General features: G+C 42.0%; 1 protein-coding gene across 2 annotated transcripts in view; it reads right to left on the bottom strand.

Annotated features, from left to right (window-relative positions):
- CTNNAL1 (catenin alpha like 1) overlaps positions 1-27,896 on the bottom strand; it is a 55,247-nt gene that overhangs the window by 3,488 nt on the left and 23,863 nt on the right. For both annotated transcript variants that reach the window (XM_040962920.1, XM_040962921.1), the window contains exons 4-15: positions 25,946-26,065; positions 22,527-22,616; positions 21,343-21,513; positions 19,709-19,909; positions 15,593-15,679; positions 13,820-13,978; positions 12,344-12,436; positions 10,850-11,000; positions 8,101-8,138; positions 4,141-4,191; positions 3,894-4,048; positions 517-565 (exon numbers count right to left, since the gene is read on the bottom strand). In XM_040962920.1, coding sequence (XP_040818854.1) covers positions 517-565; positions 3,894-4,048; positions 4,141-4,191; positions 8,101-8,138; positions 10,850-11,000; positions 12,344-12,436; positions 13,820-13,978; positions 15,593-15,679; positions 19,709-19,909; positions 21,343-21,513; positions 22,527-22,616; positions 25,946-26,065 — 1,365 coding nt within the window. The remainder of the gene's footprint in view (positions 1-516; positions 566-3,893; positions 4,049-4,140; positions 4,192-8,100; positions 8,139-10,849; positions 11,001-12,343; positions 12,437-13,819; positions 13,979-15,592; positions 15,680-19,708; positions 19,910-21,342; positions 21,514-22,526; positions 22,617-25,945; positions 26,066-27,896) is intronic.

The following is a 27,896-nucleotide window of genomic DNA, read 5'->3' as shown; positions in this document are numbered from 1 at the left end:
TGCAAGGCAGCTGCTAACCTGAAGCCTCTCGTGAGAGGCAGGCCTATGGAAGAAAAGCAAATGGAAGAAAAGCAAAGTAGAATGTAGTGAAGACTCTTTAGTGGTCACAGAGCTAAGAGGGCTACATTCACACGTGTCACCTTAATTAGTATCATTCAGCTACTTCCGCAACGTAGAGGTCAGAATGTCTTTCAAGAACACTAGAAAGTATTAGAGATTTTCATCTGTTTAACGGAATAATTTCATCCACATTAGAAAACCTAAAACTTCTCAAATCTATTGACTATCAACAAAGTCCTTTCTACTCTATTATGATGTATGTTTCTTTACAATAAAATAGTTTTTAGCTATCTCAGAAATGGTAGTACAAGCCCTTTCTCTAGTTTTCTATCAGTCTCTATAGTAGACAGATATATTCATACAGACACAGGATATAATAAATCATTTAGAAAAACAGTTATTATCTATTTTTCATAAAGAATTAATTCGGTAACATACAATGGAAACAAAACATACCTCTAGTTGATGTATTAAATCCTGGGAAGTTTTCAGTGGCCCTTCTCCTCTAAAATAAAATGAATCAATATGAATTATTATTTCAGAGTTGCTCTTGTAATATTAGTTTTTAGAGTATTTTATGTATTAGCAGATCTCAAAAATGGAGCAATGATACAAGCTGACTAGTAATATTGTGCATTTATCCTTGAAGGAATTCTAAAATTTAGAACTGCTATTTCTTAGGCTACTTTTTTCTCCCAAGTAACAGAGTTTATGTTTACCTTATAAGCTAGAAAACTTTCAAGTTGACATGTCATGTGTAGCTTCTATTTATACTTGTTAATCTTTTCCAATTTCCTGTATAAGTTACATATATGAGAGCTGATAGTATCTCTTAAATAAAAGGCCTATGTTATATAATGAAGAGGATCCAACTAAAAGGACATTCTCACTTTTAACTCTAATGTCAAAGCTGGCAGACTCTTGGATGTCTAGCCTTAATGAGGTACATGATCTACGTGTATGAAATGATCATAGCAGTGTCTGTGTTACAACTCAGTAGAAGATCCAAGAATACTGAACTAAAAACTTCCAAAAAGAATTAAAAACAGTAAAAATGAATAGCAAATGACAACAGAGGATAAAGTTAAGAAGAGTAGTGAACTCGGCCCGGCGCAATAGTCTAGCAGCTAATTCCTCGCCTTGTATGTGCCAGCATCCCTTATGGGCACTGGTTTGTATCCCAGCTGCTCCACTTCCCATCCAGCTCGCTACTTATGGCCTGGGAAAACAGTAGAGGATGGCCCAATCCCTTGGGACTGTCTTCCCACATGGGAGACCTGGAAGAGGCTCCTGGATCCTGGCTCAAATCCACTCAGCTCCAGCCAGTTGGGGGTGAAACAGTGGATGGAAGATCTTTCTTATTGTCTCTCTTCTCTGTGCACCTAACTTGCCAATAAAAATAAATAAATCTTTTTTAAAAACCTAATGAAACGTATAACTAAAACCTTTTTAATAGAAAGGAAGAAATCTACTGATGAGACATTTGGGTAGATTGGTTTATAGATATTATCTCTGGATTTTGTTACCCAAAAACTTCTTTAAAGCGTGATTTTTCTCCATTTATGAAATGACTAGCATGATCCCAGCCAAAATTTGGGCATTTTGTTGTTTCAGTTAATCTTGTAGGTAGACATAGGCCTTCCACTTTATAATCTCTTGCAGCCTTGAGCTATGAGATCTTCAAAAGATATGATCTAAGAATCCCTTGGGCCAAAATTCATGCTGGGAAGACCTGACTGCAGGAAAAAGTCTGAGAAATGAAGGTGGAAACTATCAAAGAGGGAGGGCCTCCAATGATGGAAAACACCATAAGGCGTTACTACAACAGGTACTAGCAGCAAAATTACTCACTGCCGCCATTTCCCTCCGGATGAGCAAGCCACCTGGAACAGGGCGGAGACTCCCGGCCAGGGAATATCCCTTCCTTTCTCCTAACCATCCTAGCAGCTGAGGGGACCTCTGCAGCACTTCTGTTTGCTCTTCACTGACTCCACGCCACAGCAGGGGGCAGACGCTAGTCTTCTCAATCTCTGAAAAGGAACTGGACACAGAAATCCCTTCTTTTCTCCTCTTGAAGATGAAATCTCCTCTGAGTGATAACTGCTTTCAGTTGCTTTTTTGAGATACATTCTGCCCCTAAGGGGACAGGACTTCTTACTCCTAAGGATCATTTTTAAAACTTGCTTGCCTGGGCCGGGTGCATTAACCTAGTGGCTGAAGTCCTCACCTAGCACACATCGGCATCCCATATGGGTGCCAGTTCTAGTCCCGATGGTCCCCATGCTTTCCATCCAGCTCCCTGCTTGCGGCCAGGGAAAGTGGTTGAGGACGGCCCAAAGCCTTGGGATCTTGCAACTGTGTGGGAGACCATGAGGAAGCTCCAGGCTCCTGGCTTCGGATCAGCTCAGCTCTGGCCATTGTGGCCACCTGGGGAGTGAATCAGTGGACAAAAGATCTTCCTCTCTCTCTCCTCCTCCTCTCTGTATATCTGACTTTCCAATAAAAATAAATAAATCTTAAATTAAAAAAAAAAACCTACTTGCCTGTGAATTTGAAGTAAATTCTAACAAAATCAGCTTTATTTATATAAATATTACTGACTCCCATCATTTTGGGTTTTTGTTGTTTGTTTTGGTTCTAAATTTTTTGCTTTTCATTTTGTTCAGAACAGGTACTCTCAAATGGCCCCCAAGACCCCTGCTTGCAAAGACCCTATCTACTTGCCCTAATCTTCAATTTCCAGACCCAATTGGTCCACCTTCTGGAATATTCATATGACAGCTTACATAGACGACCTGCTACTGAGAATCTTTCTTCATTTCTGAAAGCAAGATGAGGTCAGGGGCCACCTGTCGGACACCAAATACTGAAAACCAGAAGATATCTAGTATCTTTCAGATTTCTAAAAGTGAAGGAAAAAAAACAGATCTCAGAAACAGAGTGAAAATTTGGAAGTTATTCCCTGAGGAAGTTCTAGAACAGCTTGTTGAACACATAACTGATTTTAGTTAAGTGGAATTTCTATACTGCATGTGTAGATTGCCACAAAGGAAGACACTGCAGTAAGATCAACAGTGACTTCAATGTGGCATCTGATCACCAGTCTTGTAAAATGGACAAAACAGAGACTATAGGCCAGGCTATACAATGCATACGAGACTGGCAACCAACAGAGGCAGGCTCATAGCTCTGTTGTTTGATCTAATGTAATCAATCACTTATATAAAAATACAAACGATGTGCTGGCCGGGAACGACACTGACATGCAGGTTCACAATAATCAGGACGTAAAATATTATCTTAAAAATATGACAGAAATGGGACAAAAATTAAATGGATGGATCTTCCTGCTGCACTCACTTAAGTAAACTGCCATAATAACTGTGTTTACCATGAATTTGATGCCAACTCCAACTTCTCAATGAATTCACTTGGCACTTTTCCTTGATATCAGATATTGTTAAACTCATTTCAAAAACCCAAAATGGGGCCCGGCGCGGTGGCACAAGTGGTTAAGGTCCTCGCCTTGCACACCCCGGGATCCCATATGGGCGCCGGTTCTAATCCCGGCAGCCCTGCTTCCCTTCCAGCTCCCTGCCTGTGGCCTGGGAAAGCAGTCGAGGACAGCCCAAAGCTTTGGGACCCTGCACCCGTGTGGGAGACCCAGAAGAGGCTCCTGGCTTTGGATCAGCATAGTATCGGCTGTTGCGCTCACTTGGGGAGTGAATCATCAGGACGGAAGATCTTCCTCTCTGTCTCTCCTCTCTGTATATCCACCTTTCCAATAAAAATAAATTTTTTAAAAAAAAAACTCAAAATGAAGCCATACTCACCTAGTAAACAAATAAAGAGAATAGGCAATCCTGGACATGTTGCGTCCGTGCCGAACAATGTCATTCTCCCGATCTGCCCACTTCTCAATTTCACAGTCGGCGTCGGAGGAGAGCAACCCGAGCTTCAGTCCAAGCCGTGCTACCCTGGCTTGCTCCTACAAAACCCACGTTGTAATCACGACACCTCTGTTGTTACTGGCATAAGGGAAAACTAGAGGTAAGACTTTGACGGAGGAAAAGGTCTTACCTCAGAGTCAGGCTTGTCCGTCTTCAGGGGTTTGAGATTTGCATTATTCTTCTGTGACAACAAAAAGATGCAGTTATCTTAAAAAGTGGTATGTTTAAATGTGAAGAAATACAGCAGCTATAGGAAGCACACACACAATAGCTGAAATACAGTCTAACTTCAACATATTCAATATGCAACTATATTATGTAATTTAAATTAAAGCAACCAGCTGCACACACTGCCCCAGGAGGAGAGTTCAACTTTGGAGCAGTGACGGGTTGGAGCTCTGGAGCCTCCCCCAGTGGCCCCTGCAGCTACCGCTGCTCTAGACTTCACACAAGGTCTCCAGGGCTTTCAGAATCCTTCTGCAGCACTCTAGAATCCCGGGCCTATGTTCCTCAAACCTTCCTGACCTTCCGATGGTGACATGGTTACTATAATGGTGAAACTGTCCTTATGAAATAATGTATTTAAGCCAACCACTGCATGCCATGCCTCTCTTGACATTCTGATTCTAAGATTCAGACTCTTGAAGGTGAAATCTCAACACCCTAGTTGCACTGACATTCCAACTGCTAATTTCACATGCCGGGTTGTAAGGAGATCATACTTCAAATTCAGGATATAATATATAAGTCAGTGTGTCATGGTTTCTATTTTTGAAAGAACAAGTTTGGGGCCCGGCGCGGTGGCACAAGTGGTTAAAGGTCCTCGCCTTGCACGCCCGGGATCCCATATGGGCGCCGGTTCTAATCCCGGCAGCCCCGCTTCCCTTCCAGCTCCCTGCCTGTGGCCTGGGAAAGCAGTCGAGGACAGCCCAAGGCTTTGGGAACCTGCACCCGCGTGGGAGACCCGGAAGAGGCTCCTGGCTTCGGATCGGCATAGTATCGGCCCGTTGCGCTCACTTGGGGAGTGAATCATCGGACGGAAGACCTTCCTCTCTGTCTCTCCTCTCTGTATATCTGCCTTTCCAATGAAAAAATAATAAAAATAAATCTTTAAAAAAAAAAGAAAGAACAAGTTTGTTTTTATATAAACTAGTTGAAACTCAGAAAGTGTCTCTCCTAGAAGGGGAAAATAATGTCCTGTCTCAGTTAGGTCTCTAGATGCCCATTTACTTAAAGAATTGAGTACCAACACAGATTACAACACCACCCACAGAAATGTGCCTTTGGAAACTATATTTTTCTGGAGAGGATAGACCCCATTGGTGGAGTAAGAATTCCAAAAATTGCCAGCGTTAGAAAAGAAATGGAAACTAACAGGTGCAGAGAGCTATGTTTTCCACTGAAAATATAAATTATAGAAATACACACTGGGTACACAGGCACATATATGCACACAGGTGCAATAAATTATAATAAAACAATATACATGTGACTATATAACAGAAAGATCGAGCACACTCTGCACTACTGTTTTGTTTCCCTTTTTATCCTGACTTCTTACTTCTGAACAGCTATTCTGTCACCAGTTCCACAAAACAGCTACAATTTCCCCCTTTTCCTCTCCCACAGGATTAAATGCTCACTGATCACGGCACTTCAGTGATCTTGCAGTGATGCATACTACTGAAGACACAGGTGAAGTTAAAGAACAGAAAGTGGATAAAGAGGATACAAAGCGAATATGCAGTTACACGTGCACACACACACAAACAGGTTCACAAGAACACTTCCATGTTTGCTAGAAATGTATAGAGATGGTCAGTGATCCCTCTGGATCCTCCTTGGAGAAGCGCATCATCTTTATCTCCTCCCTTGGTCTAGCAGACAACAAAGCAATTGATAAAGCATGTATGAAAGTTGAGAACAGTCCTGAGGTAAATAAACCACTTGATAACATAACCAAGCTTGCCATCTAGTGGACTCTGCTTGATAAGTAGTCAGATACATCAGTTTCAGTCATGAAAAGCTCAAGACTCGGAAATAACATTAGCTTAAATTTTTGCTTTCTAAAGAAGAGAGCTACAGTTTTCTCAGGATACAGTTAGCTGTGCTATCTATCCAGCTGAGAGAATGGTTCATGATTCTAAAATGATGTTACTGAATGAAAGCTCTATTCAGCTCAGTATCATGTTTGTTCAATTTGACCTTCTAAAAGTCCCTTTGTGTCCTCTCCAATCTGTGATACTTGTTCTGTGGTAGCCCTAAGTCACAATATGTACAAGAACAGCTCATCTGTCCTTACTTGTTTAATCCCAGTGGGTTGTGATCTATATGACCAGCTTTTAAGTTGAAAATTAAAAAGTTTCTACCCATACTGTCAAATTGCTCTAAACATAGCTAACAGCATAGAAATTATTTCCAAAAAGGCTACAGAATTAGTCTGCAACGTCATGACTGCTCTCTCACTAGCCACTTGCAGTCCCTTATCGATGTGTTTCAGTATAAGGCTTTCTTCAAACCACATCAACTATATGCCCCTCTGTTCTTTCCCTAAACCATCGACCCTTCCCAGTGTCATTTCGCCCAGATTTAAGAGTTTTATTTTCTATCTCTTGATTGTATGTTCTGTCCTGTAATAATCCCTATCTGATATTTACCACTCTGGTACTAAAAATTATCATTTTTTTCCCTCTCTACACATCTTCTTTCCGTACCAGTTCAAAGTTGTAATGCCCAACATAGTAGCCACTAGCTACACATTGATACTGAATATATGACCTTTTTTATGTGATTTAGCAACTGGGTATAATATACTAATATTTTTATTTTTCTCATTTACCATCAGGATTACTTCATCCTGAGAAATTACTTCTACACAGCTCATTATTTTCCCCTACTTTTGAAGTTAGAGTTACTATGATATTTGGTGGCTCTAGAAGAGTGGTCCTTGTTGATAACTGATTCTCTTTTCTACCACTATTTCTGCTTTCCATATTCTACATTTTATTCAAAACTACAAATTCCCATAAAACCATCTCTACAAACGAGTTGTTAAGGTCATCAAAATGTCACCTGGGAAACATGAATAATATTAAAATGCAATCAGCAACAAGATGAGAATTTCCCTTCCCCAGAGGGGCCTTAGAACAACTGCTCAGTTAAATGACACTTTCCCTGACCTTTCCATATACCTGATACATTTACCTCTGTACAGAAAACATCAAAGTTCTCAGTGCCAAGAATGATTCTGATGTAACCATGCAAACTAGACCCAAGATAAGGAGAACAAATCCTCTGACTTACACTAGAACTACTTATTTGTCACAAATTTTCTTATCTGCTTTCTCATACCTCTAAATCCAACACAAATGGAAACAAAATGAGCTTTATCAAGACTGATATTCAAAATAACAACTCTGAATGGCCAACACTTCTTATCCTAGTTAATCTTTCCATAATATCAAAGGTTTGTATTTAGGGAGATGGTGTACAGAATAACAGGCATCAGTAGCATAATCTAAATCTCTAGCCTATGGATTTCATAGCAAAGGACTTTGGTTTGATACCCAGCTCCAGCCCCCAACTTTTTGCTAAGGTAGCCCCCAGTGGGCAGCAGTGAGCTCTCGGGTAGCTGGGTTCCTGCCATCCATATGGGAGACCCAGATGGAGTTTCCAACTCTCAGCTTCAGCCCAGTCTCAGCTAGTGAGGGGACTTGGGGAGTGAACAGGCCAAGCAGAACAAGCACTCTGTTTCTCTTATCCTCTGCCTTTCTACCTTTGAAATGACTTTTTAAAGACTGAAATGTGGGCCCAGCTCAATTACTCAATGGCTAAATCTTCACCTTGGATGGCCCAAAGCCTTGAACCCTGCACCCATGTGGGAGACATGGAAAAAGCTCCGGGTCCTGGCTTTGGATGGGCTAAGCTCCGGCTATAGTGGCCACTTGGGGAGTGAACCAGCCAATGGAAGATCTTTCTCTCTGTCTCTTGTCTCCATAAATCATTTGCCTTTCCAATAAAAATAAATAAATCTTAAAAAAACAAAGAAAAAAAAGGGAAAACTCTGATATGCATGTAATTTTCTACTTACCGTTGTCTTTGGAAGTGAAAGGTAGCCATACTTCTCTCCTACAAATAACACACGTAACTTAAACATTTTTTCCATAAATATATTTTCTGCTATTCACATTTAACCTAGACAATTTTCAAATAACTAGAACTGTTATTATGTTAGTTTTGATAATTTAGTCTATTAATTATAAGTGATTTAGAAATAAACTTGTTGGGAATGTGGCATGATGGCTCAACGGACTAACCCTCCCATTACATGCTCTGGGATCCCATCTGGGCATTCGTTTAGGTTGTAGCTGTTCTACTTCCCATCCAGTTTCCTGCTTATAGCTTAAGAAAGCAGCAGAAAGCGGCCCAAAGCCTTGGGACTCTGCACCCACTGGGAGAACCAGAGGTGGCTCTTGGCTCCTGGCACCCGATCAGCTCAGCTCTGGCCACTGTAGCCATTTGGGAAGTAGATTAGCAGGTAGAAGATCTTTCTCTCTGTCTCTCCTCTCTGTCTTTTAAAAAGAGAAGAAATAAACTTGTGCTTTGGCTGGTGACTATGGAAACCATCAATAGCTGCATCCCTAAGTCACCCATGATGAGCAGTCTCCACCTGTGTGAAGGTTCAGCAAGAAGACAGCACCTTGCAGGTGTTAGCTTGCACTGACAGGCTCATTTACAGTGGACTCCTTACACAGCAGCCTGCCTCTTCTGAATGTAGAGCCCGCTACAGTGTTCCAAACCAAGCCACTTATAACTAACCTCAGAATGCATTCCCTTACTCAGGGAAGGAGACAGCCCCCATGTATGAGCAAGGAAGACAAAATAAGGCAAATCACAGTGCGTGGGCATGTAGCCCAACCCATGGCAGGAAGCACAGTAAGTGAGGGAGGAGAACGATGTGCAATGCCCACTTCATCCTGTGCTGGCTGCAATCTTCTCACTCTCACATTATACAAACAGTCAGGGCACAAAGGGTGAAATACTATTTTTAAAACTGGTTCATGATATCTGTGATAAAAAAAATCAAGACAAGATTTGAACAATTGCTTCTTCAAAGAAAACAAGTGTTTCTAGTTAAAACAGGTATGATGTTACTAATATTCAGTCACATCACATAAACATCAAATTCATAAAGTTCCACATAATAAAAAAAAGAGCACTGAATCATGCCTTTTCTCACTGGATGACTATTCAGTGTGCATTTGTTAGGTGGTTTACACAAATATTTAAAATTTCATATGCAACTCCACTATTGAATCTAGAATTCACCAGTTACAAGTGACCACTGTGCATGTAAAAGGTAGCTAGTTTGAGTGGGCATTGTGGCATAGCGGGTTAAGCCTAAAAGCGCTGGTTCAAACCTCACTACTACACATCCAACCCAGGACATGCCAGAGAAACACAGGGCCACTTGGTGGCACTCTTCTGACCCTCCTATTTTCAGAAGCTGATGACACCCATGTTTTAAAAGAAAAACAAAAAGAAATGAAAAAGAGAATATTTCTCTGGCCTTGAAATAGAGGCAGACAGAAAGGAGACACAGAGAGGTTTTCATTCTGAGCGCAGAAGAGCTTTAGGCAAAGTTCACGGAAGTGGAGAGTGGCCGGAGCCCCAGAGATCACTCAGCCCGAGGTTTTCGTTACTGAGTGGAGGACAGTCAAGCCCAGAGTGGGGAAGGGCCTATCCTGCCAGCTGTTAGAGACAGAGCTGAGCCTGGCAGGTGCTTCAGCCCCATGAGGTCAAGGGTCCTTTCGGCACCCCCCGCCTTTCTCTTCATCACCTGACTACCCCTACAGCTGAGAGCACATTCTTCCTTAAGCATGGATCAATCATATCACTTTACTTTTTCATGCATACATGAAACTGGCCTCCTGTAAAAACCTATGAAACTTGGTCAGAGCATGAAAATGACGTCCCATTCAAAGTAGTTACTTCAGAAAATTTTAAATGCAGGAGCATTTATTATGCTTTACAAATGACATTACAGCTACAAAATCTAACATCCCCTGCATCGCAAGCAAATGAACATTTATTCCAAGTGGGCGTTTTAAAAACAGAAAATGTTCCCAATGTTCATAATCAGTAAAATAAATGTGTCATTTGATATTATGGTTTTAAATGATATTTGAGTTTTTTAAGAAGCATGCTTTAACACTAACAGAAACCATTTGAAAGGAGAAAACACATAAAAACATATGAACATAAATAAAAAGGCATACAGAGTATTGGTAAATAAACAAAACTCCCAGCTGAAATTAAAGAATAAAAATGCCTTCCTCTACAGCGTATCATCTACTCTACGTGTTGGGGATACACCAATGAACTTACCCACCACGGGCAACATTCCAAGTTTATGTGGTCAGCAAGGAAAGGTTCCATCCAAGCGGAAGGAAAGCAATTCAAAAATCAAATAACTACATTCATTTCATGACGAAATTAGTAGAATTAAATCTATTACACAATAGTTATTGTACTAAAACTTAAAAAACACTTTAGAAGACATAAAAATGACCTCAACTCGATAGGAAAATTGAGTATGCTGATATTAATTCAGAGAAATCATTTGCACTGTTACATGACAAATTTTATTGCTTGTGTGCCGAAATGAAAGATAAATACTATTTGACTGATTTTTCTAATGAAGATATGTTACTATAAAAAAAAAGTTGAGCTTTAACAAGATACTTTTGTATCTGAGGTATGACATTAAAATAGCAACATGAAAAATCACAAGATATTTCAACATATGAATATCTTCAACATATGAAATACATTCTCACCTCGTCTTCCTTCAAACACGTCAGTAATTTCTCGTAGTAGTGTGGACATGTCACTGATTTGAGATTCCCAAGCTTCACAAAATACATCTAAGTTTTCTTTAGCAATTTTGCTAGATGGATGCAAGGTCAATGTCTCAGCAGCTGAAATGATCTAAGGAAACAAAAGACGCATGTGTAACCCCTGAGACTCACTCAATGACTATGAGACAATTTCCGTACAAAAGCTCCATGTTGGGCAATTCAGAGAGCTGTGGTAAAGGCAATAACAAATCCCACCTGTCTGTCTTACAATGTGATCTAGAGATAAATAGTACATTTCATTATATACAAACCTGCATTAGGGAGCAATTATTTTTATTCAACAAACATGTCTATGACATAATTCAAAGCATCACTTCTAAAAAGATTTATGTTTTAGTTGAAAGATTTAGGGAGAAAGAGAGAGGGGAGAGATAGAGAGACAAGAGAGCTCTTCTACCTGTTGATTCACTCCCCAAATGGCCACAATGGTCAGGTCAAAGCCAGGAGCCAGAGGCTTGATCTGGCTCTCCCACAGAGTGACAGGGTTCCAAGCAGTTTGGCCATTTTCCGCTCCCTTCCCAGGGGCATTAGCAGAGAGCTGGAGTATCATTTAACATACATATAGAGGAGGCCAGTATCATGGCATAAGATGCTATGCCTCCCACCCTCTTCAGTACTGGCACCCCATACAGGTGCTGGTTCATGTCCCACCTGCTGTTTCCCTCCAGGTCCACGTTCATGGCCTGGGGAAGCAGTAGAAAATGGCCCAAGTTCTTGGGCTCCTGCACCCATGCAGCAGATCCAGAAAAAACTCCTGGGTCCTGGTTTTAGATCAGCCTAGCTTGGGCCATTTGGGAAGTGAACCAGCACATGAAAGATATCTATCTCTTGCTCTCTCTTTTTCTCTCTCTCTCTCTGTCGCTCCTTTTCTCTGCAACTCTTTAAAATAATAATAACGATAATAATAATAATAAAGGAGCCAGGCATTTGGTAAACTGCCTATAAAGCCAACCTCATCCAAAAATGCAATATCTGGGTTTGATTTCCAAGTTCAGGTCCCAATTTCTGTTAATGTGCACCCTAGGAGGCAATGGTGACAAGTCAACCTGTTGGTTTTTTCCACCACACATGTGGGAGAATAGGAATGAGTTATCAAGTTCTAGTTTGGGCTCTCCAACACCACAGCCTTTGGGGAATGAACTAGCAAATAAGAGCAGTGTATAATATATCTGTCTCTATACATACTTGTCTCTTAAAATAAATCAATTATAAGTAGCTATAAACTAAGGTGTTTGCTGCATGAGCCACTTTCCAGGGCATCAGATGAGCAGATAATCTCATGCTCCAGCTCATTAACAAGGAAATTTCCATCACCTTCCAGTTACACAGAACCAGTTCTGCTTCTCTTGCTCACAATTTGTTGGGACACTCAAAGAAGAGATAATAGAGAAGGAACATCTGCTGTGATCCTACCTGTTGACCAGTCACCTGGAATGTCTCTTCTGCGTGTATACAGGTTATTTCAAGAGGTTCTGTTCCAGACACGTGTCGCAGCAATCGACAGGTCTATGAGAAAACACGTGTAGAATTGAACTTTCACATTTCGCATCCTTCACAGTACACAGTATTATTTTACGAACTAAAAGGATATAACATGTTATAAATGAAGTTTATTGAGGCCTGTGAAATCAAAATTGCACATTACTGAGAAGTTATTATAATACTGAATGATCACTGGCACATCTCTACATACAGCTTACTGTTTCTACTTGTACTTCATCATGGGAAAGTGATGACGGAACACTTGAACTAGGAAATCTCTAAGGGTCCAGTAATGCCAACACACTTTATGTATGAAAAAATTTAGAGTTACTTATCCAAAGAGTTACAGTTAATGGTATCTGAACTAATCTTCAGGCTATATATTCTTTCGACAAACCAACAATACTACTTCCACTTATGACAAATTAATTAAGCACTTCTTTTGTTGGAGACAACATTGGCTTAAGCAGACTGGTAAAATGCATAAAGAGTCTTGTCAGAGAAAATGGCTTTTAAGAGATCATTAGGGGGAAAAAAACCCTGCTCATTGTGATGAAGATTTGCAAAAGGATTTCTAAAATTGGCAAGACTCCCTACAACGGCAGTATAAGGTTTATAAACATAATGGCTACAAGAGATCTCATACATACAAGACACATAGGGGTTAAGCGAAGAGTCTCTTGTTTCATGTTTTTTTTTTTTTCTTAAAACTACCAGAAGCCTGACATTTTCAACAGGAAGAAGATTCAGAATATCAACCAATAGGTTAATAGGCCAAATTGCAATTATAAAGTAACAGGAAAAACTCAGAGGGAACTAGTGGGCTGGATGTTTTTTTTTTTTTGTCTTATTTGTTCTCCTCTGTGCTCAAATCCGCCTTTTGCTCTGGGAGACTGACCCATATTGTCTACTCCCAGTCACTTCTGATGCAGGGTCACCCTGGGCTGGACACATGCCTAGTCCTAAAATCATAACTTGCCAAGGTGGTTCTCTGAATGGCTTCCAAGTTTCACCCTGCCCCAGTGATACGGGCTGGTGGGGAATGGCTCTGTTATCACTGTCCCCAGCTACTCTTGACTCCTCACTGGTTCAGTGGGCCATCTCTTTCCTGCTGAGACTGACAGTTTCAAACTCAATCTACTCCACACATAATACCTCCATTACTGTAGTCGAAGGTCTCATGTTGGAGTGCTTAAGGAAGAGAATAGGAAATACCTTTGTAGATTCTAGCAATATTTCATTATGTTTTGCCTGGAAGCCAGACTCCTCTAAGAACAGAACAGACATACACTATACCTTGAAGATTGCAAACAGGAGAAAAGGCTCATGGTAAAGTTAATCAAAAACTCGTATTAATATTCCCTCACAAAACTGCCATTTCTTCAAGCAGCCAAACGGATCACTCACCTCAACAAGCTGCTCTTTCTGTTCAGAGAGTTTACAGGCATATTCAGCCAGAGCATCCAAGTTTCCTTCTAGTCCAGTCAGTCTTAATGCTTTCAGAACCACAGGGTCGGCATGGTATTTTAAGAGATCTGAGGCCAGCTGTGTCGCTGTACTGTGAAGCTGCAGATGTGGTGGGCGAACAGCGGTGGAGGAAAGAAAACAAACAAGGTTTTGTGGCTGAGCCTCTCATGTGCACTTCAGAAGCTGAGGAGTAAAACCCTTCAAACAGTCCATCTTGAGCTGTGGGGGGACCCTGCAAAGATGCCTCTGTGTGTGTGTGTGTGTGTGGTGCTGTGGAACTTGCCAGCCCTCTCAGGGCCTGAGTGGTTCCACAATCAACTCACAATCTGTTAGTACAGTACTGCTGTTGGTAGGAAATGAAATGGCCACCCAGGAAGGGCTTAAATAGCCAGGTTCTTTTTTTTTCACCCCACTATCAACCAGTTCTTTCCCATATAGCTTCTCTCTTAGTAAAAAAAAAAAAAAAATGCTCCTGCTTCTCTTACACTTGGTGAGGAATAGAGCAGCTATCAACAATTTTGTCATCTTACTACTAAAAGAAAAATAAAATGGCAGTCCATGACTATTAAATAACTTTTTTTCGGTATATTTTGAATAGCATCCATCTGAGCCTCAGGAAATTACTCAAGAAAATGTTAAATACTTGTATCATGACAGACCACATACAAGTGGCTGGGCAGACATGACAATTGGAACTAATTCCTGTCCTCCACAGGGTTTTACTGCATATCCGTACCTACTATTCAAAATGTGACTACCTAATTCAATGGACAATCGTTCCAGGAGAAACATCGGAAAGGGGCTAGCAGAAACCCCGGAGATTTATTTGTTTGACTGCAGGGGACACATCAGTGGACACTATCAACTCCAAAAAGCTTTTCTTCTTCTGCCTCTTTTTCTTTTTTTAAGTATGTGACAGTATGCAGGCTCTTTTGAGGCTGTCTGGGGAAAAAAAAAACTATTTTTAATAACATTGCTATAAGATAAATCTAACTTTGAATTAGGCACATTTGGAAAGAGTCATTTCTCCTTTCCAGGAAGTAATCCAATGTCAATTGAAACAACAGAATTTGGATAAAATAAATAGGGTCACCTGCAATCATGCAACCAGATGAGAACTGCGGTCACAACGCCATCAAAATTCACATTCCTCTGGAAAATGCACGCCACAGAAGAATTTTAAGAGACTTTTGTTTATGCAGAATAGTCTCAGAGAATAAAGGCAGCCCTTTACTTCACGCACCATAGAAACTGAGTGACTTGCCATGGTCACTAACTCTTACAAATTATTTGGGGGCCAAATCATGAACCATTCATAAGGGAGGCACAAAGAACAAACATGAAGTTCCTGCTCTGAGCAACTTCCTAATAGGACGGACCTTTATTCACATCACCTCCCTAATCCACACAAGGATCCTTCAAGGTGTGGCCATTTAGCCTCAGAGGTTAAAAACCCATCAGGAAGCCCACCTCTACTGTCAGGGAACCTGGATTTGATTACGAATAAGGTGGCCATGAACATCCACCTGTAGCTCTGAGAATGACAGCACTAACAAAATGCTGGCTTCAAATACAACTTTTCAAAGAATTTCTAAGGAAAACTTTTAGAACCATCTTTTGGGGGGACAGGAACTATACTAATGCATTTCATACAAATCACATCACATAGAATTAGCAAAGAACTACAATTGGGAAATATAAAATTATACTTACTTCTTTCTTAAGTTCATTGAGACTGTGACTGATTTTCAAAGTAGATAATTCTAGTTCCTCAGCAATGCTTTTTGTTTTCATGCTTTGCTGAAAATTTTTAAAAGTATATACAACATTATTTCCCATTTCTAAACCATTAATTCCAATTTTGTCTGAACTATAAATTAAACTTTAATATCACTCTGAAAATAGAATTTTAGTTACTTTAATCTTTACATATAAACATATGACATTTTAAAACCAATTTTTCTTTAGTAAATTCATCAGTTCTAAAGCTAATTCTTAATTTTCTGCTTAGAAAGTCTAGCTCTTTGTTTTTTCTTTTACATTTGCTTATTTGTTTACTTTTGTTTTCTTTATAAGGCAGAGAAAGAGCGAAAGGGGTAGGCAAGACTGTGGTACAGTGAGTTACACAAACCACCGGTGGAGTACTGGGTGCTTCCTGTCCCAGTACCTCTGCTTCCAGTTCAGTTCCTTGCTAATGTCCCTGGGAAAGCAGCAAAAAGATAGTCCAATTCCTGGGCTCCTACCACCTGCATGCAAAAACCAGATGCAGTTCCAGGATCTGGCTGAAGCCTACCCTAGCCCTGACTACTGTGGCCAGTTGGGGAGTGAACAAGCAAATGGATCCTCCAACTAGCCCTGTTCATCTGGGTCTCAAATAAATAATCTGAGACACAAACACACGGAAATAGAGACAGATCTTTCATCCAATGATTTACTCCTCAAATCTTCAAATACCCCCACATGGGGGGCACAGACCCAAGTTGTTGAGACATCATCCACTGCCTCACAGTACACAGAGAATCCAGGACTCGGAGGCAAAGTATCCCAATACACGAGTGATGTCTCACGTGGCTCCTTAACTAGCTGTAACATCCATCTCATCTCATCACTCTTCAGCTAATTAAAATTGAAATCAGTACAGATAACCACATCAGAAGTGAAGCCAGGATCCGAAATCAGATATTCTAATAAAAAATGTGCACATTTCTGTCATCAGTTTAACTTGCTGTACCACATATCCATCCTGTCTCTCCAAACTTTTTCTAGTTAAAATTAAAATTGTATTCATCTTTAAGAAACTACACAAAAATTTTCCTTAAATCACCCAATCTAAACTAGACCCTGTTTTATAGATAGATAGAAAGAGAGAGATGGAGAGAGAGAGAGGGAGAGATAGCGTGAGAGAGAGATAATTTTCCATGATGCAGTTCCTTAGACTCAGGGATTTCCCCCTTCTTCTATTCCCTCCCTGCCACTGTTTTCCCCTATTATGACAATAGTATAGTGTGTACCACACCATTGTAGGTATAGACAATGATATAAAGTCTAGCATTCTATTGTCAAGATATATTCAAGTTTAATTGGGAGTCCATCTTTTATGCAGAAGTTGAGATGCTTACTGTGATGTATCTCCATGGTATACTTGCCCCCATTACACAGTTTCATCTAGAGAAATTTATGTATATACATACACTCTCTGCTAAAGGCAATCTTCATGCAAAATACAAGATCAACAGATACATAAGGAAACATGTACAGACATGTACAACATGTATGGACCCTCTTAAAATCCAGTTCTAATCTTTTCTGTAAGTAAACACGCAGTATGCAATCACATAATTTTTAACTACTATTAAGCCTGTCTTCCCCCAATAACCCGATAAAAGCTCCCTGAAGACTTGTTCACCACTGAATCCACAACACCTGACTAAGTGGAAGGAAGTAGCTATTAACTGTGAATTTGTAACTCAAAGCTAAATGTCAATGCCTTCGAGAAACCTTCTTGATCTATGTATAAGTTCATTCTGCTTCAACCACTTTTGATGCATGGTCTACATTTCACTTGGCACATTTTACAGAGTTTTTTATCCTTATGTCATTCTTTCTTACATTTTTCTATTACTGCAAAAGAGCAATTGCCTACATTGCCGAAAGATCTTATCTTACTCATCCTTAGATTTCTGGTTTTTGGCATATAAAACACAATCATTAGTAACTGCTGGGGAGAGGGAAATGAATAAATTAAAGCATTATCTTGGGCTTGGCACGGTAGCCAGGAGGTTAAAGTCTTTGCCTTGCACATGCTGGGATCCCCTATGGGCGCCTGTTCTAATCCTGGCAGCTCCACATCCCATCCAGCTCCCAGCTTGTGGCCTGGGAAGGTAGTTGATGACGACTCAAAGCCTTGGGACCCTGCACCCAAGTGGGAGACACAGTAGAGACTCTAGGCTCCTTGCTTTGGATAGGCTCAGCTCCGGCAGCTGTGGCCGTTTGGAGAGTGAATCATTGGATGGAAGATCTTCCTCTCTATCTCTCCTCCTCTCTGTATATCTGATTTTCCAATAAAAATAAATCTTTTAAAAAATTATCTAGAATGCAAAAGAAGAGACAACTGCTTGTGAAATATGTGAAGTATAATGTCTGCTAACTTAATTATTGAAAGGCTCAGAATCCCAACACAAGAAAACTCAAATGTTGAGCTTAAAATTTAGCAGTGAGGGGCCCGACAGTGTGGCCTAGTGGCTAAAGTCCTCGCCTTGAATGCGCCGGGATCCCATATGAGCGCCGGTTCTAATCCCAGCAGCTCCACTTCCCATCCAGCTCCCTGGTTGTGACCTGGGAAAGCAGTCAAGGACAGCCCAAAGCTTTGGGACCCTGCAACCCGAGTGGGAGACCCGGAAGAAGTCGGATGGAAGATCTTCCTCTCTGTCTCTCCTCCTCTCTGCATATCTGACTTCCCAATAAATAAATAAATCTTTAAAAAAAATTAGCAGTGAAGCAATTTATGTTCAGATTAGAAATCACACAGATTATTCAGATTGAACAAACCACTAAAACAGTGTTCAAATCTCTTGACACCACTCCACTCTAGGACAAGGTTCCCTGCCCATAGGAACGCTGGCGCTTTTGTGATGTCAAGAAAACAGCCAAGGAGTCTGTGATTCATGTCTACTCTTCATTCCTCACGCACAGCCATTTTCACCCCTCTTACCACCACAGCTTTTGTCCACGTTTGTTCTGTCCCTGCTGTGCATTGTCGAACATGTTAGATCCTGCTTGACGTAATCCAGGGTTAAGCAGTAAATAACTGGTACCAATGAGGACATTTCTCAGCCTGTCTCCGTTTTTTTTTTTTTAAGATTTATTTTATTTTTATTGGAAAGTCAGATAGACAGAGAGGAGGAGAGACAGAGAGAAAGATCTTCCGTCCGATGATAAACTCCCCAAGTGGGCACAACGGCCAGTGCTATGCTAATCCAAAGCCAGTAGCCAGGAGCTTCCTCCAGGTCTCCCACGCCGGTGCAGGGTCCCAAGGCTTTGGGCTGTCCTTGACTGCTTTCCCAGGCCACAAGCAGGGAGCTGGATTGGAAGCAGGGCTGCCGAGATTAGAACTGGTGCCCAAATGGGATCCTGGCACATTCAAGGCGAGGACGTGAGCTGCTAGGCCTCGCCGCCAGACCCCTAGCCTGTCTTCATTTTGTAAAGCACCCATTCTGAGACATTAGATACGTATTTATCTTACTGTGCTTCTGCCAATCTTGTCCATACATCTCTCCTGTTTTAAACAGCCTATGTAACAAGATTCGTTACCCGTCTACATACCAATTTTAATCTAGGAAACTGTGCAAGTGTGAAAAATCCTTTACCTGTCAACTGGATCTATCATGGCGTTCACTGTACCTTACCCCCAGTAAGTGTCCTCTAGCATGGGGATCTGTAAAGCAGCTGTTTTCAGAATTAAGAATTATGTGTATATGAGAATGGCTCCCTCAGGCACCAAGAACCTGTAGGTAGGTAGGGGTCTATTCCTGTACTCTTCACTCTGAGGAAGCATTTTGAGGGGTTTTTCAAAGTTGACCCTGGTGGGAAAGTGGAGACACAGGTAAACTAGCAGTGGTGATAGTGGCACTGAATCCAGACTGGCTAGGACTGGAAACATGAGGCACTGGGACAGGAGTTTTTGGCCAACTTGGAGTAAAAAGAATGAGACATCCTCTTCCTGTACTGCACCAAATTCACATTCTTGATGACCATGTTATTAGCTTCCACATCACTTGAAGCTTTTGGAAAATACTACATAGGGTCTACTTGCATGGAAAGAGTCCTTACAGCTTGAATCCACACAGAAATGAGCTGCTGCAATTCCGTTCGCGCCTGCGCCGACAGCTCCAGGATGCGCTCTCGGTGCTCGTGGCTGGTATAGGGAGAATCCGTGAAGTCCTCTGTACGCTCCAGAAGGACCTCCAAGGTTGCAGAAAGGTTCTCTTTGGACTGAAAGTAAAGATTCTCTTGGAGAGCTTCAATATTCAACTAAGAACAAAAAGGATACACATCGTCATGAGTCCCTCCAACATGAGAGAGGAGCTAGTTCCTGGCTCCTGTCTTCATCCTGGCCCTGCCCCAGCTGGGGTATAGTCATTCAGGGAGTGGACCAGTGGATGGAAAATCTCTCCTCTCCCCCAACCGAATACATGTGTGTCCATCCCTGTCACTGTGCTTTTCAACCAAACACATAAACAAATCTTTTTAAAAACATAATCTCGGGGCTGGCACTGTGGTGCGGCAGGTACAGAGCCACCATCTGCATCACTAGCACCCCATATGGGCACTGGTTTGATTCGTGGATGTTCCACGTCTGACCCAGCTCCCTGCTAATGCACTTGGGAAAGCAGTGGAAGACAGCCCATCCTTGGGCTGCTGCACCCACATGGGGAACCCAGAGGAAACTCCTGCTTTCTGGCTTTAGATAAGGTCTCCCCTGCCCACTGTGATCACTTGGGCGGTAAAGCAGCAGGCAGGAGATCTTTCTCTGTAACTCTGCCTTTCAAGAAAACTCTAACAGCCCCATCAGCAAAAGAATTTCTAAGAGAGTAACGGATCGTTACAGGTTTTTCCCTCAGGAAAAGACTTAGGGTGGGTCTGGTATCAAACACAGACATGGAAATTGAATGGCTAGGGACTTTGGGATCGGAGAATCTTGGCTGCAAAGAAGGGACCCACCACTTACAATTTTCCTTTTCAAAAGAACAGAAACTATATTCACTTCAAAGAGCAGTTATATTAAATAAGATACTTACTGAAAGCATTGTCCCTAAAAAGAAGTATCCTTCTTCTTGCTTTCTTTCACCCCATGTTCCCATTTAGGCTGTCACAGAACTAGAAAAGTACAGTAAGCTGGGAAGCTAACAATCCCTGCCACCACCTTGTGAAAGAAGTAGGTATCCCTTAGTATAGGGAGTCACCTCACAGGATCTCGGCTTTCCCATCTGCTAAAGGGGCACATGGTACTGGATGATTTTCCAGAATCCCCACTCCTGATTCACATGTTATCTGTTCCCAAAGAACAGCTGCACCATCTTTCCACTTTGGATGTGAGGTCGAATTTCCTGGGATTGCACTGCCTCGTTTCAAATCCCAACACAGCACTTACTGGCCAGCAGGTGAACCTCATGTTTCCCAGCCTCCTCAATACTGTAAGGGAGGTAATAGCAACAGTGTTGGTGGCTGGCACTGAGGCACAGTGAGTTAAGCTGCCACCTGTAATTCCAACATCCCATATGGGTACTGGTTTGACTCCCAGACACTCTACTTCCAGCCTAGACCCCTGCTAATGTGCCTGGCCTAAGTGTTTGAACCCCCATACCCACGTGGGGAACCAGAAGCAGCTCCTGGCTGCTACTACATGTAGGTAATGATACTCATTAAAAACAGAAAAAGTCGACATGTGCTCTCTTTATTCTTACCTTGAATTCTTTAATTCCAGTGAAAACACTGACAGATGAAGGGTCAGTCTCTCCATTTGGCTTACAGTCAGTCACTATTTCAATGACCTTATCCAACGCCACTTTCATACGGTTAAATACTCCCTCTTTATTTTTATGGGCTGATTCGCAATTGGGGTGCCTCAGACATGTCTTCAAAACAATTGCAAGTTTTGATGTTAACATTCAACCCACATTCTAACACACAAAATCGTACAGAGAACATTTCATGCTAATAAAAATGGTTCTTTACCCAAAGCTCCTGGGTCCCTGGCTCCCCCAGCTGCCTCTCCTCACTAAAGTGGAAGCAGGGTGAGTAAAAAGCGACAGCAAGGTTAAGTGAAAGACAAAGAGTGCAAAACTACGCCTGTAACACCGCAACAACAGTGGAACCACATCTGGATGGGGAAACCCTCTCTTCTTTGCAATTAAAACCATTTTAAAATGCCACCTTACTCATGCAAGGACTCAAAAAGGAGGAAGGAGATGGATCAGAATTGGTTTGTAATGGTGGTTAAAAAAAATGATACAAATGAAAAACAACTCAAGGGCCAGATGTGAACAGCACCTTCCGAGTGGGCTCTTTGACGTCTGTGAGGCTTCACTGATTCTGGCATGCAGAAATCATTCTCAGAAGAAAAGACAACTCTAAACAGGCTTCTACGGAGTTATTTACAAGTCCATTCCTGAATTGTACCAATTTCCTGGCCAACTGCAGTCTGGAAATACAAGCTCTTCATTGATAATTTTGTGCAAAGCAGAAAAATGAATCAGAGGTATGAATTTACAAAATAAACATGCTGAGGGCTGACTTCGTGCTCTACTGCTAATTTAACAGATCCTGACACGCCCAGATTTTTCCAGGGCACATGTCCTGGCTCCTCTGTGAGCAGGGAGTAAGTGTGTCAGGTGGGCCTTGATTCAGAGTGCCTGACAGACACAGCGGGCTCTGCTCAGCTGCTCAGGCAAGGCAGGCGCTCCGATGCATTTCTGACTGGAGTTGGGGAACAAAGTTAACATTCTTGTAAACATCAAATGAAATCTGACTCCTCAGGCCTATCTTCCCAACTAGCAATCTGATCTTTTGGAAAATGTGCAATATGTAACTTTAGATGTATTTAGTTAAGTTTCCTACTTATTTATAACACAAACAAGAGGTTTCTTACCTTTGAAGCAGTGAGAAGCATCATTGTGCACTTTTCAAGAACTGCCCTAGCTGCTGCCATTTTTGCTTTTTTCTTTTCATCTTTCAAATCCTAGGAATGAAAAAAAAAAAAAAAGGAAGAAAAAATACTGGGTAGTTGAGGATCAGGAGAATAATCTAATTTCCTGGAAAAGCATTTTCTCAGCAAGTATAACACTCAAAAATTCAATGATATTAAGTGAAAAAATGATCAAAATTTGTAAAGTGCCACTGCTTAAATCTAAATACAGTAGTCCCTGTCCCTTTATCTGCAAAAACATTAAATGGAAAATTCTAGAAATAAATCATTCATAAGTTTTGGGTTATGCACCATCGTGAACAGCATGATGATATTCTGCACTGTCCTGACAGGACATGAGCCATCTCTTAGGCCAGAGTAACCTGTGCTGCACACACTGACCACTAGTTATCACAGCATCCCAATGCTTATGCTCAAATGATTCTTATTTTCCTTAATAATGAAATGCATTACTAAGAATGCAAGAGTAGCAATGAAAAGGGAAAACACCAAGGCATTAGGATAGACAGATTCAGTCTGGTACTATGTGTATGAGGCAAGGCACAGAGGAAAAAGCACAGTGTACTTAGGGTTTAGAACAATTTGTGGTTTTGACCCCTCACTGGGGGCCATGGAATGTATCCTCAGTGGATGAGGAGTGCTACTAGACACTAACCCAGTATGAATGAAAGATGAAGCTGCCCTTCAGAAGGAGGCCTGGCCAGGAACTCAGACCCTGACAGAAGTCCCAGCATGGGGCAGACCACATTCTGGTGGTCTGACATTCTCACATCCAAGTGGACACTGCACAGAAGCAACCATTCTATGGCTTGCCTAACTAAAAGTGACTTTATCTTCCTTTACTGTTGCCCCTTGCCCACTCTAATCCACCACTGGCCTCTGTGATGTCCTCTGAGCACAGCAAACGTAACTTCTGTTTAACTATCCATCTCCCCCAACCACACTAACCTGCAAGCCACACCAGGGCAGAGATTTCTGTGTCCTCCACTTACTGTTGTATCCCCAAACAGCTGAAGAATATTTCCTTAATGAATGAAACTGGCCCAGGGATGGCACTGCGGCATAGAAGTTAAAGCTGTTGCATTTCCAATCCAGCTCCCTGCTATGGCCTGGGAAAAGCAGTGGGAGATGGTCCAAGTGCTCGGACCCCTGCTATCCACATGGGAGACCCAGAAGAACCTCCCGGCTCCTAGTTTCAATCTGGTTCAGCAACTGGCTGTTGCAGCCACCTAGGAAGTGAATCAGTCGATAGAAAATCTCACTCTGTAACACTTTCAGAATAATTTTTTTAAAATGAAAGAAAAGAAACTGGCTTATAGCCAGAGTATTTTGATCATGTGAACACTGGATATACATTGCATGCAAATGCTCGTGAGTAATTTCATCAAACACAAAGATGCCCAAATGGCTGCTAGCAAGTTTCAGAGCCCTTTCTCTGGTGAACTAAAATTTTAAAAATACTCAGACCAAGTGTACAGAAGTTTTAAAATGTTGGCTCATAGCGCTATAAAAATTGGAGAAAACAAAAGTTCTCCATAGCAAATTCCTAACCACAAATCAAAAGAATGGTGAAAGTGTTGTAGCTTTGTCCAGAAAAGGAACTGGCTCGGGAAGAAAGCCTGACACAGGGATGGCAGCTGTGGAACCTATGAATCACATCGTGAATGCCCAAGTGGTCAGAAGACGTTAGACGGCAAGCTGTCACTGTTATAAATATCCAAGCCAGTGGCTTTTACAGAAGAAAGAGGGAGGAAGAAGCCAAAAACAGAAATGAAAAAAAAAAAAAGAGAATGAAAAATGACTTTATTAAAACATGCTGGGGTTGGTGCTGTAGTGCAGCAATTTAAACCACTGCCTGCAATACTGGTTTCCCATACTGACACAGGTTTGCATCCCAGCTGCTCCACTTCTATCCAGTTCCCTGCTAATGTGCCTCAGAAAGCATTGAAAGAGGGACTACTGCCATCCATATGGGAGAATCATACGGAGTTCCAGATTCCTGGTTTGGGCCAGGGGGCCATGTGAGGAATGAGCCAGCAAATAGAAGCATTCTCTCTCTCTCTCTCTCTCTCTCTCTCTCTCTCTCTTTCTTTAACTCTGCATTTTAAATAAATAAATAAATGAAGGCAGGAAAGGAAGAGAAGGGGGAAAAGGGAGAGGAAGGACAGCAGAGAAAGAGGGGAAGGGGGACTGGCAGAACAGAACAACAGTAAGGTGTCTAAAAAGACAGCTTAGGAAGTACAGAGCAAGGCCACTGCCCAGCATGCCATCTCCCAGCACCGGATGCAACATGAAAGCACACATCAAAGCTAACAGAGGCTGACACTGCAGCACAGTGCTTTAAGCTGCTGCTGGCAATGGTTGGTGCTCCATCTCAGAGCTTGAATCCTGGCAGCTTTGCTTCTGTTCCAGCTTCCTGCTCATGTGCCTGGAAGAGGCAGATGATGTGTTAAGTACTTGGGTTCCTGCCGCCCACATGGGAGACCTGACTGCAGCCTGGCTCAGGCCCAGAAACCGCAGCTATTTGGAGAGTGAACCAGAAAATGGAAGCACTCTCTCTCTCTCTCTCTCTCTATCTCTCCCTCCCACCTTCTCTCTCCTTCTCTGTCACTCTGTTTTTAAATAAATAAACACTTAAAAGACAAAAAAGAATTGAGAGAGTATTCTTTGTGGCAATACTCAGAGGAATCCCCCAAAACCAGTCAGTTATGACCTGTTGAACTTGCTGATAAGATGGACTCAAGCATAAACACCCAAGAAGACAAAGCCAGTCATGGTGTACTAACATGGGCTTCCGCCTCTCTACACTCTGAACGGGGCAAAGGCCTGTGAAGAGCCTGTCATGCCACAGCTTCAGGACCACGTGTAACGGAGCTCAGTCTTCCACACGGTGACCCTGAGAAAGGGCATCATCACCCTCTCAGGCCACGTTTCCTCAGATGTGAAACAGTAATGACAAGGCTTCTGCCGGAGGGCTGCCCTGAGAGTGAAACCAGATCTTGGAGTTTAATTCCTTAACCCCCAGGCTAGGCAAACTGATCCTGGCTGGGGTTATTACTATTCATGTAACATGATTACAATAACAGAAACACAAAACAAGGAAAGAATACATATGAAAAGCAAGTGTTTGAAGACTGTCTAACCTTGTGTGGTATCTGGGGTGGGAACACACGGAATGGTGATGCGTGTGCAGAAAGACACAGGGATCCATCTACTTCATCCTGGCTTATTTATGAAATTTTCAAGGTCAGAGTCATAGATTTAATAAGCAAAGAAACCAACCTGAACAATGGCAGATTCTGACTCTATCCAAACTAAAAAGAAAACATTTATCTGAGTTTTAAAACACGGTAAATACATACATTTTGCCTATCTCCCGTTAGATGCGCAAACTCCACCATTTCGTTTCCAAATTGACTGAACATCTGAACAAATTCTTGAAAGCTGTTCACTTTCTCTAGTCTTTCCATAGTTGCAAGAACCTGCAAAACAGAGAAGATCAAGTTATCAGGTGACAGATAAAAAGAAAGTGACCAAGAGGGCCAAAGGCTGAGCACAGAGAGTGGAAAAAAAGGGAAATTCTAAGGAGCCAAAACGGAAGAAAGCAACAGACGCACTCAGAGAAGCGGAAGTGGATTGACAAGTTAGAACCATTTAGAGATTCTTCATTTCTTAGAACAGGAAATGGGCCTATCCAAAAGTTAGAATGAAAAAAGAGCCAAAGAAATGGCCACATACACACACACACACAAAGAGAGAGTCCACATGATCACATGTGGCAAAGGTGAGACAGGGCAGGATGCCAGATATCAAATCTTCAGAACAGGAAGGGCCGCGGAGGGACAATGACCCCCCAGAAGCTTTGGGGTGCAGGGAACTGGACTCAGAGGCACTCCCAGCACCTCAGGAAAGCGAAAGGAAGGTCATCTGAAGGAAGGTCATCGGAAGAGTGAGGAGTGCAAAAGTGGGCTGGGAGCGCAGGAAAAGAGCTGGCTTAGCCAGGGACTGCCAGTGTGGAATACACGAATCACCCAGAAGCTCTGGGTGGCCTGGAGCGTGTGGGAGTGTGAATCTGTCACACAGTCAACAGATGTGTTGCGTGTTTACTGGAAATAAAGTAAATAGATGGGATATAGATTTTTCAAATGTGTTTTCTCTAAAATAACAGTACTACATTCGTTTTAGTCAGATAGGTTTAAAAAAACACAGACATCCTGTGTTTATTTACTTTTAACGAGGATGTGACGGAAATTTGGCAGTGTTCATCTGCCCTGGCAGCTCAGGAAAGCCAAGCCACGGGCATAGATAAGGCATTATGGGGCCTCGGCCTTTCACAGAGGGGTTTTCTAGAAAGGTATTCTTCATGCACTGTCTAAACCACCTCCCCAGTCTCTTTTTCTGTTTGAACTTGGGCTTTTGGATTCTCTCAACACTCAATAAGCCCCTTCATCTTCCAGATCTACTGGGACAAAGTATTCCCCAGCTGACTGCCCTCCCCTGGCTTTTAGGGCTAGAGCCAGAGAAGGAAGGGTCACATGTGCCCCGGGTCCCCGGATGATCGTAAAGCATTGTCTGAGACACCAGAAGAGTTTACAATCATTTTATTCTATTCTTTTGAAAGGCAGAGAAACAGAGAAAGGGAGAATCAGAAAAGAGATCATCCATCTATCGGTTCACTTCCCAATGCCAACACCAACCCAGAGTGGGCCAGGCCAAAGCAGCTAAGAGCCAGGAATTCCATTCACATCTCCTTGGTGGGTAGCAGAAAATCAAGCACCCAACCACCAGGGGCTGCCTCCCACAGGCATTAGCAGGAAGCCAAAGCAAGCAAGGAAGCAAGCAGAGGAGCCAGGACTCAAACAGGCATTCTGAGACAGCATGCAGATATCCCCAGAGATGGTTTAGCCCTGCTGTACTACAATGCTCATCCCAAATTCATTTTCTAAATTTTATAATTATTCAGCAGCAATGTTTAGGGACTGCGTGCACAGAATATAACTGGAGAGCAGACTAATTATCTTAAGCTTCTATAATGTTACTCCTTGACTTAAGAAAGAATACACTTGGAAAGAATTCATTACTTTTATAAGACATTAATAAGGGGCGTGGCTTTTCTTTCCAAACATTCCACACATTTAAAGCATTACTGGGGCTGGTTAGGGTGCAGTGAGTTAAGCAGGTGCTTGCAAGGCCTGCATCTCCTGTTATTGTGCTAGTTTGAGTCTCTATTGCTGCACTTCTGATCTAGTCTAGGAAGATAGCGCAATGGTCCATGGAGCTGAGTCTGCCATCCATGTGGGCGACCATCATGGA

This window comes from Ochotona curzoniae, unplaced genomic scaffold (assembly GCF_017591425.1).
Source record: "Ochotona curzoniae isolate NIBS_2020 unplaced genomic scaffold, NIBS_Ocur_1.0 scaffold_3208, whole genome shotgun sequence".
Classification (NCBI taxonomy): domain Eukaryota; kingdom Metazoa; phylum Chordata; class Mammalia; order Lagomorpha; family Ochotonidae; genus Ochotona; species Ochotona curzoniae.
This window is presented reverse-complemented; position numbering and strand designations above follow the sequence as displayed.